Source organism: Lipophrys pholis (assembly GCF_963383615.2).
Source record: "Lipophrys pholis genome assembly, chromosome: 20".
Classification (NCBI taxonomy): domain Eukaryota; kingdom Metazoa; phylum Chordata; class Actinopteri; order Blenniiformes; family Blenniidae; genus Lipophrys; species Lipophrys pholis.
The window spans coordinates 17,169,056-17,180,659 of NC_137648.1; the positions used below are offsets into that span (position 1 = coordinate 17,169,056).

Sequence of the window (11,604 nt, forward strand, 5' to 3'; positions counted from 1 at the left end):
GGAAAAGTTCTTAATCGGTACAATGTGATCTGGGTGACAGTGCTCAGACTGCCACCCCCGCTACCCGGAAACCATTAAGCGGGAGAAAATGGATGGATGGATGGTTGTGGTACTTTAACTGCCATATTATGTTTCATGACAAAGTCTGTAAAACGTAAACCATTTTGATTCTTATATCAGAAGAATCAACACATTTTTCTCAGTATTACACCCTGGATCTAGTTTCAAGTACTGTGTGAAATCTAAATTATTCCTGATTTACAAGTTGTTTCCTTGAGTTTGTAGTCTCTCGTCTCAGCCTCATCCCTCTTTTGTTCCTTCTAGTTATTCAGTAAACCAGAGATTGACAGCCTGTTGAATACATCTGTGTTTACAGCATTAATTAGAACTATTGACATTTTGGCGTGTGGAGCGCCCATTCTGAGCAACACATTGTCTTCCTTTTTATCCCGTTCAGAGAGACGTGTGGACTCAAACGACAGAGTGTATTTTGTCAACCATAACACCAAGACAACACAATGGGAAGACCCCCGAACCCAAGGGTGAGCACACGCCACAAAGCACACGCCACACTCCTAACATATCACCTGCACGACAACTGTAATGTCGTTCAATTTTTTAAACGAGAAAAACTGATTTAAAGTTGAGGTTTGTAAGTGCAGTGTGCAATTTTTTTTCTGCTTCATGGTGATTTGACTGATGTACTGGAACAGATTTCGACAATCCGAACTTTAAATTATCTCTGTCTTACCAAGAGTGTTTATCAACTATATATTGCATGTTGTCTATTTTTCTTTTTGTATTTAATGAGTCATGAAAAAAATTGTATAGTTCCACTCTGTTTATAAACTAATACAGTGGAGGAAATAATTATTTGATCCCTCACTAGTTTTGTTAGTTTGCACACTGACATAGAAGTGAACGGTCTATAATTTTAAAGGTAGGTTCCTTTTAACAATGAGAGACAGAATATCAAAAAGATAATTCAGAAAACCACATTATATAAAAGATATAAATTGATTTGCATTTTATCAAGTGAAATAAGTATTTGATCCCCTGGCAACCATTAACAATTCTGGCTCCCACAGACTGGTTAAATACTCCTACTCCTTAGACACACTGAAAAAAAACATCTTACCTGCAGCAAAGACTCCTGTGTCAATCAGCCACCTGTATAAAAGACACCTGTCCATGCAATCAATCAGACTCCAACCTCTCCACCATGGGCAAGACCAAAGAGCTCTCTAAGGACATCAGGTAGATGATTTGCAGAGAAGAGTGGACCAAGATTCCTCTTGATAAATGCAAATACCTGGTAATCAACTACAAGAAACGTCTGGCCCCTGTGCTTGCCAACAAGGGTTTTGCCACCAGGTACTAAGCCATGTTTTGCCAGGGGATCAAATACTTTTTTCACTCAATAAAATGCAAATCAATTGATATCTTTTATATAATGTGGTTTTCTGAATGTTCCTTTTGATATTCTACCTCTCATTGTTAGAAGAAACCTACCTGCACAAAATTAGTGAGGGATCAAATAATTATTTCCTCCACTGTAGCTCAATCTATGCTATCATATAGCCATATTGCTATATAAATGAGTGCTATTAGAAAATTTTAAGATATTATGTAGGATGTGCATGTACAGAAACAGTCAACCTGAAAGTACGATATTTACAGATCACTGTATCACTTCTCAGCTGAGACTTTAAGGAATAATGTTTTGTCAGTGTATATTACCTATAATAAGTTGAAGCATGAACATATTGTTGTGAGAGTGTTGCAGAATATACTTCTACCAGCTGTTCAACATGTGTTTTGTTTACATCGCTTGATCCAATGTTAAATTTGCCTGACTAAAGTGTGAGCAGATTTAGTTCAACTGTGGTCTATATACCAAGAAACCTACTTCAACTTGTATATTGCACCTATTCTCATGATTATTGGTAGGCATGTTTTGGGCATTCAGTAAATACCAGTCTGAGTAAAACGTTTCCGATTTGATGATAAACCTTGGCTGTGTAACCCTAAGTGGAGGTGTCTCTCATGCCAACAATTATAAAGAACCAGGTCATAAATAAATCACTTCCTTTTTTTAATCTTTTGCTCCTGATAACTTCTTGATACTATCCTTATTTACAAGCAGCAAGATAGTAAATATTACAACCTACATGTGTGCAGGCCAGTCAAAGATATAATCAGATTGAAATTGTGTCTTGTAAACACTTCCGTCTGATTAGATTGGCCCTATCCCGTTGATATTACAATGGGATTGGCGGAGGTGTTGTAGCCCTGTTCATGATCAGATCAAATCGTAAATGGATTGTTTCACGCGGTTGGAGCTTTGTTTGCACGTCTGTCACCACGTGGTCCGTCCCACATGATGATGTCGAAAAACGGTGGCAAAACGACCTTGATTTGTCTTGCTAACAAATCGAGCTTCAGTATTGGCGAAGCTGGATGTCTTTCATGCGCACGTCATAAACTGCCAACGTCACAGTGCAAAGCATTATGGGATCTGCCTATTACCTGAATCTGATGACGTGTTTGGTGCCTATAAACCCACACATCAATCGGCTCACTTTATTGAGTTTTCATCTAAATGGGAACATCTGATCTGTCCATCGAAAAAAGTATTCAAACAAATCGATTAAAAAAAAAAAGCAAACACAGCTGATGACAACCAGGCCGATCTGAAAACATTTGATTTTTCATGCACGATTTAGTTATTAACATTGTGTTAGCTGGTTTGGGCTGTGGGTTGCATAGCGCGGCTATATGTGGATGAGTGGTTTGACGACTTGGCAACTGGATGCTGCTCAATGATCCCAGTCATTCTATGATTTAATGTCACTCTTGCATGCACTTCTCAGGTAACACCGTTTCTGTATGTGACTGGTTTTGTCTGTGCGCCTGCAGGCTACAGAACGAGGATCCTCTGCCTGAAGGCTGGGAGATCCGGTACACGAGAGAAGGGGTTCGTTACTTTGTGGATCACAACACACGAACCACCACTTTCAGTGACCCACGCACTGGAAAGTCCTCTGTGTAAGAACACATTGCAGAATAATTTACCTGTTTATGTCTCCTACTCTACATGGAAGGCTATTCCATGCGAGAAATTGCCAAGAAACTGAAGATTTCCTCCAAGGGTGTGTCCTACTCTCCTCAGAGAACAGCACAAACAGGCTCTAGCCAGGGTAGAAAGAGAAGTGGGAGGCCCCGCTGCACAACTGAGCAAGAAGAGAAGTACATTAGAGTCTCTAGTTTGAGAAATAGACGCCTCACAGGTCCTCAACTGGCAGCTTCATTAAATAGTACCCGCAAAACGCCAGTGTCAACATCTACAGTGAAGAGGCGACTCCGGGATGCTGGCCTTCAGGGCAGAGTGGCAAAGAAAAAGCCATGTCTGAGACTGGCCAATAAAAGATTAATATGGGCAAAAGAACACAGACATTGGACAGAGGAAGATTGGAAAAAAGTGCTATGGACGGACGAATCAAAGTTTGAGGTGTTTGGATCACACAGAAGAACATTTGTGAGACGCAGAACAACTGAAAAGATGCTGGAAGAGTGCCTGACGCCATCTGTCAAGCAAGGTGGAGTAACGTGATGGTCGGGGGTTGCTTTGGTGCTGGTAAGGTGGGAGATTTGTTCAGGGGAAAAGGGATTTTGAATGAAGAAGGCAATCTCTCCATTTTCCAACGCCATGCCATACCCTGTGGTCAGCGCTTGATTGGAGCCAATTTCATCCTCCAACAGGACAATGACCCAAAGCACACCTCCAAATTGTGAAGAAGTATTTAGAGAAGAAGCAGGCATCTGGTATTCCATCTGTAATGGAGAGGCCAGCGCAGTCACCAGATCTAAACCCCATTGAGCTGTGGTGGGAGCAGCTTGATCATCATTTCTAACCTTGTCAATGTCTTGACAAAATTTTTATTCATTTTACAACTCGTGTGGTAAATAAGTGTGAATTTTCATGGAAACACGGTAAAGAAAAACTGTAGTGTACCTGCAAGATAAAGATCTGTAACTTTATTTTATTAGGATTGATGAAATAGTATTTACTTTCACAGTAGTATTTCACTTCAGGTTTCTCAAGAGATTTAATATTTTTCTTTGGAACGAAATAAATGTTTCCAGATAACCACATGGAAACAAGCGTATGTTTGAAAAGACCCCAGACCTATAAAGGATAATGTTTATATCTGACTTTAATCAACTGTATCTGGTTTAAATCTGCACTACTTTAAGAGGGGTTGTGCAGGAATGCATTGCTTCAAGTATCCTTACATTTTGAGCCTGTCATGCATCGATGTGTGATACAAGCTGGATGTTTTTTTTTTTATTACTATTATTTTTATGGCATCAAAATAGCAACCCTTGAAGTTTAACATAATCTTAGATTCTTGTTGGCCCCAGATGTCAGACTCATGATTCCACAAGTCACATCATCAACATTAACAAAGTTGTAAATTAATATTGTGCAACCCTGCCAAAGGCCTAAAAGTTATACAAGCATGTTCTGGACCTGCCTAAACGCTGCAGCCTCTTCCACTGTTGCTGAAAGAGTTCGTCCAGACTTTCATGTTTTTTATGTTTGAGGTCCATTGTAACTTTTTACGCCACGCACGAAAAAGCTCCTTCTTTATTGCATCTGTCATCTTGTTCCTGCTGCAGTTTCACCTCGATGATGTTTGTGTGTTTCAGCACCAAAGGCCCACAGATTGCATACGAGCGCAGCTTTAGATGGAAGCTTGCCCATTTCCGCTACTTGTGCCAGGTATGTTGTTGTTTTTCCTTATACTGCTCTCTCGCTCTCGCTCATATGCACACACACTTCCACGTGTCTTGATATTTCTCCAAATGATTAATGCTGTGTCTTGTGTTTCCACAGTCTAATGCTCTCCCTAGCCATGTGAAGATTACCGTCTCCAGACAGACGCTGTTTGAAGACTCTTTTCAGCAGGTGAGAAGGCCCCACCACCACCATCTTCCACTGACATTCACAGCATGAATATTTATGCACTTCTACATGCATGGTGGATTCAGAGTTTTCCCCTGCTGTGTATTTATAACTGTGTCACATGAGTTTGAGGTGATTCTGTGTGCATCTTTCAGATTATGGCCCTGAAGCCTTACGACTTGAGGAGGAGACTATATGTCATCTTCAGAGGCGAGGAAGGTCTAGACTATGGTGGTTTAGCCAGGTAATAAATCAATTGTGAATGTCAATAAATATTAACGCTTCTAGTGGAAAACGGTGATTAATCACCAGCTTGTTCAGTTTCTAATGTGTCTTTCAAACAATCCCCCCCCCCCCCCCCGCGCTTTATTTCCACTTTGCAGAGAGTGGTTCTTCTTGTTGTCCCATGAAGTGCTGAACCCCATGTACTGTCTGTTTGAGTACGCCGGCAAGAGCAACTACTGCCTGCAGATCAACCCAGCCTCCGCCATCAACCCGGATCACCTCTCCTACTTCTGCTTCATCGGCCGCTTCATCGCAATGGCACGTTCCACCTGCTGCCCACACAAGCAAGCTGTCATAATCACAATAAATACTGAGAGACAGATGTGTTGCATAACAACATCATCAATCCAAAGTCATTATGCATCACAGTGTGCAAAAAGAGGCTTTTCACAGTGCTGCACCTGATTAAAAAGAAATATATCATGAAGTGAGTCTATTAATATTTATACAGACCAATATCACTAATCGGTAATTTGCAGTTAAACCTTATCAGCAGAGTCACACTCTTATTACTTGATAAAATTTACTGCCCAGACCCACACTTGCTCTTGGTGCGGTGTTTGGCAGGTATTTGACATTTACTGATCTCTATCAACAATGAAAGGAGCACTTCTGACAGCCAATTCATCAAATGAGAAAATGAAGTGTTTTTTGTAGTGAAACCCAAAAAAAGCTCAAATAACTTCTTTTTTTTAACCTCATCCACCGGCGTGGATATACTCAATTATACAGATGTGTGAGTGTGTGCTTGAGATTCTTAAGATGTATATCAACATCTTCCTGAACTAATGGTCATTTATTGACTCAAGTGATTTTATTTATTTTGTCGTGACCAATCCTTTGAATACTTTTTAATGCCCCTACTTTAACAAATTATGTCAGGAGTGTGACTTCAGTCATTTAACCAATAATTATTTAGAAATAATAATAATTCTATATTTATTCAGTTATTTATGTTTGTTTTGGTTGTTTTTTTTTAAACAAAATCACTTTGGGCAATTGGGCAATGAGTGAAGATACGCAATTTCACTTTGACAGTCTCCACGGTTTCATCACATAACATCTCTTCGTTGTCTCTGCAGGCACTTTTCCACGGAAAGTTCATCGACACAGGCTTCTCTCTGCCTTTCTACAAGCGCATGCTGAACAAGAAGCTAATCCTCAAAGACCTGGAGTCCATCGACCCCGAGTTCTACAACTCGCTCATCTGGATCAGGTAATCTGTTTAACAACTATGTTCATCTGCACTACTGGTATGCATCTGTCGACTGGACACGTTATTGTGAGTAAATGAACAGATCGATAGGGCCGTGTCGTAGTACTCGTAAAAGATACAACCCGGCCAGTATTAGGTAACTCAACTGACAAGAGGGAGCTCAGATGCCTGAAAGGATGGGTGTCTCTTTAAACCATCAATGTGCTTTTTACAGTACATTTGAGTTGCACTGGAGCCACTTGTGCATTCTTGTTTGCTTTATTGGGTTCAGAGCATACCATGTCTCACAACTAGACTTAACCCTACTTGGATTACGGAAAGGAATTCGATAAATGTATCTTTGTGAATAAGTGACAGCCTTGCATTCTCCCTCCAGCAAGTTGGAGTGTCCCGTGTTGGGTTTTATAGTATGCTTGGAAAATCATTTTCAGAATTCAATATACACTTTACCATAACTACTCCCACAACTTCGTACATGACTTTAAGGATTTTGGTTTTTTATTGATGTGATTGTGGAACCAAATCTTCAGTGCAAGTTGCATTGATGAGGTCACGTTACAAAACTTAATTATTACTACTGTGGGATTTTATGTTGGATTATTTAGTAAAGTCATCCTGAAAATGATTAGAAATACTTTGATATTATTGTCCTGGCACAGTATAGCAGGCGAAAAGTTCAGAAAAAACACTAACAAACCAGTAAATGAGTCTGTGAGCCCAACCGTTTTTCATCTGTTGTTTTAGGTCAGTTTATCAAAAGGTGTCGCCATATCACCAAAAAAAAAAGACATGAAAATTCTTACCTGGAGTCTAAATACTGACTAAAAGTGAGATTGAGAAATGATGGGAATGTTGTATGTTGAATGGTATGGAAAGATGAAAGCCTGCATATGCAAGGCGGCCTCCGAAAATGTCCCCGAGGGGAAAGCAAACCATAGATGCTGAAAAGGAGTAGAGCTGTTGATTGCAGACATGTCACTATGCAAGAACACGATAAACCGAGACGAGGGCAATTACTGTCTAACCCCCCTGGAGATAAAAAGCTGCACATTAATAGGATGATAAAAAATATTTATTTTCCTTTGTCTTTGAAACTGTGAACTGTTTACACTTGAGTTTGCCGTGACGGTAACAGAGTCTCATGTTTCTGCAGGGACAATAACATTGAGGAATGTGGTCTGGAGATGTACTTCTCAGTAGACATGGAGATCTTGGGCAAGATCACGTCTCATGACCTCAAACCCGACGGCGCCGATGTCCTGGTCACTGAGGAGAACAAGGAGGAGTACATCAGGTTATTATCAACCTCTGGTTCACCGTGACCGCAGCAGTATCGAACCTGACAAGTTGAAGTGACGTTTGCCTGGTTTTGCTGTCCTCTGTACAGTCTGATGGCAGAATGGAGGTTCTCCCGCGGGGTGGAGGGTCAGACCAAAGCTTTCCTGGACGGCTTCAATGAGGTGGTTCCTCTTCAGTGGCTGCAATACTTCGATGAAAAGGAGCTGGAGGTGAGAGGAACCTCAAACCAATGATCATTTCTAATATTAAACAGGCTCCATTCACACGACAGTGTTTGAAGTGACAACTCATCGATTATGCGTTTGTTTTCAGAACTTTCTCTGAACGAAATGTCTGTTTATACAGAAACGATGAAAAAGATGTAGTTCTCCTGTTGGGTCACCAGTCGGTGGTGTTTGTTTTTGTAATGAGACCATGTGCACAGGGAACAATACACTATAAATATGAACAATGTCCAGTACACGGACGTTGGAGATCTATTCCAGGTGACTGTCAACTACAAGACCATCAAGACACAGGAGAATATGGACTGGAAGTCATGACACTCTGAAGGAAAACATTGTTATTGTCCCGTCTCGTCACACATGTGTAGAACTATTTTCCCACAGCTGTGGTGCACTTGCGTAGTAGCAGCATTTCAGAGAAGTTTACCCCCCCCCCCCCCCCCCCCCGTTTCCAAGGAGAAAGAGTCTGAGCATTTTCAAAAGGTTCCACTTTAGGAGCAGTGTTCAAAAAGTTGCATTTTCAGTGGCTCAGAGCTTCGTTGTCGTGAAAAAGGGGCCTGATTTGATGTATTTCTGAAATGGCAGTAGTGGCCTAGAGGTTAGAGAAAAAGTCTTGGCATCCGGAGTTGGATTCCTACAGTGGACAGGTGACCTTTGACCTCTTTTAAGCTCTCAATGTCCTTATGTCCACCGCATTCCCGTTACAGGATGGGTAAACGCTGATAAAGGCATTTCCCAGGGGTTAGTTTATTTAGTTAATTAGTTAGTTATTTTGAGCATGTAAATCATTGAAGAGGAGACAAGAAAACAGGAGCTGAAAAAAAAGGTAGAAAGAAAACATAAAAACTTGCCCAGAATCTATTCATCTAAGACTTTTTACATCGGCATTTCACGGATCACATCAAGCTCCAATTTCATCTGTACTCAGTGTTGCTTTCATTGACGAGTGCTTGTGTGTACCGTATGTGTGTGTGCGTTTTGCAGGTGATGCTGTGCGGCATGCAGGAGGTCGACCTGCAGGACTGGCAGCGGAACACCGTATACCGCCACTACACCAGGAACAGCAAGCAGATCATCTGGTTCTGGCAGGTGCGGTCCCACACAAACACAGACGTCATGTTTCTACTTCCTTTTGTGTTGACTTGCATTTATTTCCTGCACACTTTCTCTTAAATGACACAACTTCACATGGGTCATGGTCAAGCCATGTGGCATTTGATTTTGTGTCTGTGAGCTCTGATGATGATGATGATGATGATGATGATGGCAGCTGAAGAGCAGTTTGTCTCTTGTCACTCCCTCCTGTACAGCTGGTGAAGGAAGTAGACAACGAAGTGAGACTACGGCTCATGCAGTTTGTCACCGGAACCTGCCGGCTTCCCCTGGGCGGCTTCGCTGAACTCATGGGTCAGTGGCACAAACACACGGAGAGTAACACGTTTTTAAACCCTCAACAAGCGGCTCTTTTATTAGACTCCTCATCGCCGCCTTGCTTTGCGTTGCAGGAAGTAACGGGCCCCAGAAGTTCTGCATCGAGAAGGTTGGGAAGGACACGTGGCTTCCTCGGAGCCACACGTGGTGAGTGATCATTACCTACACACACAGGCACTCTTTCAAAGTGTAAACTTCTGAATAGAGCTGAATAGAGCAGTTAACAGGACAGAAACTGTTGACATCAACGCTGACGCTGACATAAATGCCTGTGAAAAACATGCGTATCTCTTTAGCACCTCAAGTGCACACTCTCCTCGTCAGGAGGCCCATCAGTGTTTGTATGTGCTGCAGACTATTGATGATTTGCATGGTGGGCTGTACTGCATTCAGGGCGAAGTTACAAGAAAATTGCATTTATTATTTACTCAGAAAGCATTAATATCACAGTGGTCTTAACTTTTCCGTCCACAGTTTGTTAGCTGGCGATGTGTGTGTGTTCTGTCTCGACTCAGACAGCCTGGGAGACCGAAACAGTGTTTTGGTACATGTGCCTGAACCGGAAAATTCACTTCGGACTTTATTGCAACACAAACAAACTGCGGTTTCATTTTGAATTTAACCTGAATGTTGTGTACTCTTTGTTTGATGTACAACTAATAAAAAAGTGGTAGTTGTTCGCAGTTGCAGGGCAAACAACTTGAACAAGAAGCCAAATTGTAATTGTAACTGGACTTGGTGTGTAAAAAGTAGTACTGGTGCTTTGTTTGCAGACAATCTGCTGCTGTGAGTTTCAGGGTTGTCACGCTGACACCTCCTCTCTTCCTGTTTGTATCTTTCAGTTTTAATCGTTTGGACTTGCCTCCGTACAAAAGCTTCGAACAGCTGAAAGAGAAGCTCCTCTTTGCCATCGAGGAAACCGAAGGATTTGGCCAAGAATAATCAAGAGGAGTCCTCTCGTACCCCCCCCCCCCCCCCCCAAGCGCTGTTTATTCAGCCAAGAAAAACAAACTAAGTTTAAAAAAAAAAAAAAAAAAAAAAAAAAAAAAAAAATTGCACAAGATAACCACCAATGTATATAAGCTATTAAGTCATTTTAAACCAAATCCTCATTTGCAGCATCGTTTTTGCCGCAATTCTCCCCCCCCAAGCCCAAATATATCATATAACCCCCCTTTCATGAAATATGCAAACATTTCAGCAATTAGCTCCTCTGTTTTAATACAGAAGTCATTATTTTTCTTATTTCCTCCCCTCTGCAGGCTGGCTTTTTAAAAGAGACTGCTTGTGTTTCTGAGAAGATTTTATAGTAGAAGTGTGAGCTTCTTTTTAAAGCTCTAGTTCTATAGAGTTTTAAAAAGACAGTTTTGGGGGTCTGGTGCCTGAAATAGTCACCCCCCCCCCCCCCCCCCCCCAGTTTGTTTGCATGCTGCCTATGAAGACTGCTCAATCAAACCCGGACAAAAAAAAAAAACATCAGTGGAACTCAATTTTGTAAAAGACTCTGGAGACAAGCAAGGACATCAAAAGCTGTGTGTGGACTTTTAGTGATTCAAAATGTTCCAAAGGATGAAGACTGCGTGAGTTTATGTGGCGACGGTGGACACTTAATGCCAGAGGACATGATCCTGCTGGCACACTGAAGCAACAAGAGAGAGAAGGGCTGCAGCTGGCAAACAAAACACTCACAACATGTCCAGGTTGAAAAACAAACAGTCGTCTGTGCTTGGCTGAATTTCTCTTAACGTCCAGTCTTATGAAGCCACTGTGGTTCACAGACAGACCCAACACTCACTCACACACCAAATTATACCATGAATGTTACATATTTGGCCTTTACGTTGTGATAAAGTCTCACCAGGAGATCAGATTGAACCCTGGAGCTGAGAGGAAAGTGGTCATAATACCCCCCCCCCCCCACACACAATCTTCTAGTCAGATTGGCGACTGCTTCTCTCCTGTTCTCAGACTGAAAGCAGCAAAATGACTCAACTCCATCTAGTGGCAATCCTCAATTCTTCTTCTCTCAGATCATTCAGCTCCAGATGACCTTTGATTAAAAGTCACTGAATCAGAGTGCAGTTGACACAGCCTGACCATGAACCAAGTCATCCTTTATTCTGTCCATCACTTCAGGGGACCCCCCCCCCCCCCAGATAATGTTATGTCTTGTCTTACTC

The 11,604-nt window shown here is 41.7% G+C and overlaps 1 protein-coding gene across 3 annotated transcripts in view; it reads left to right on the forward strand.

The window, feature by feature from the left end:
- wwp1 (WW domain containing E3 ubiquitin protein ligase 1) overlaps positions 1-10,799 on the forward strand; it is a 31,765-nt gene extending 20,966 nt beyond the window's left edge. For all 3 annotated transcript variants that reach the window (XM_080489147.1, XM_080489148.1, XM_080489149.1), the window contains 13 exons: positions 458-542; positions 2,920-3,048; positions 4,714-4,786; positions 4,901-4,972; positions 5,125-5,213; positions 5,353-5,512; positions 6,337-6,470; positions 7,624-7,764; positions 7,858-7,978; positions 8,978-9,082; positions 9,304-9,400; positions 9,499-9,571; positions 10,267-10,799. In XM_080489147.1, coding sequence (XP_080345273.1) covers positions 458-542; positions 2,920-3,048; positions 4,714-4,786; positions 4,901-4,972; positions 5,125-5,213; positions 5,353-5,512; positions 6,337-6,470; positions 7,624-7,764; positions 7,858-7,978; positions 8,978-9,082; positions 9,304-9,400; positions 9,499-9,571; positions 10,267-10,366 — 1,379 coding nt within the window. In that variant the 3' untranslated portion in view covers positions 10,367-10,799. The remainder of the gene's footprint in view (positions 1-457; positions 543-2,919; positions 3,049-4,713; positions 4,787-4,900; positions 4,973-5,124; positions 5,214-5,352; positions 5,513-6,336; positions 6,471-7,623; positions 7,765-7,857; positions 7,979-8,977; positions 9,083-9,303; positions 9,401-9,498; positions 9,572-10,266) is intronic.
- Positions 10,800-11,604: the final 805 nt, after the last annotated feature.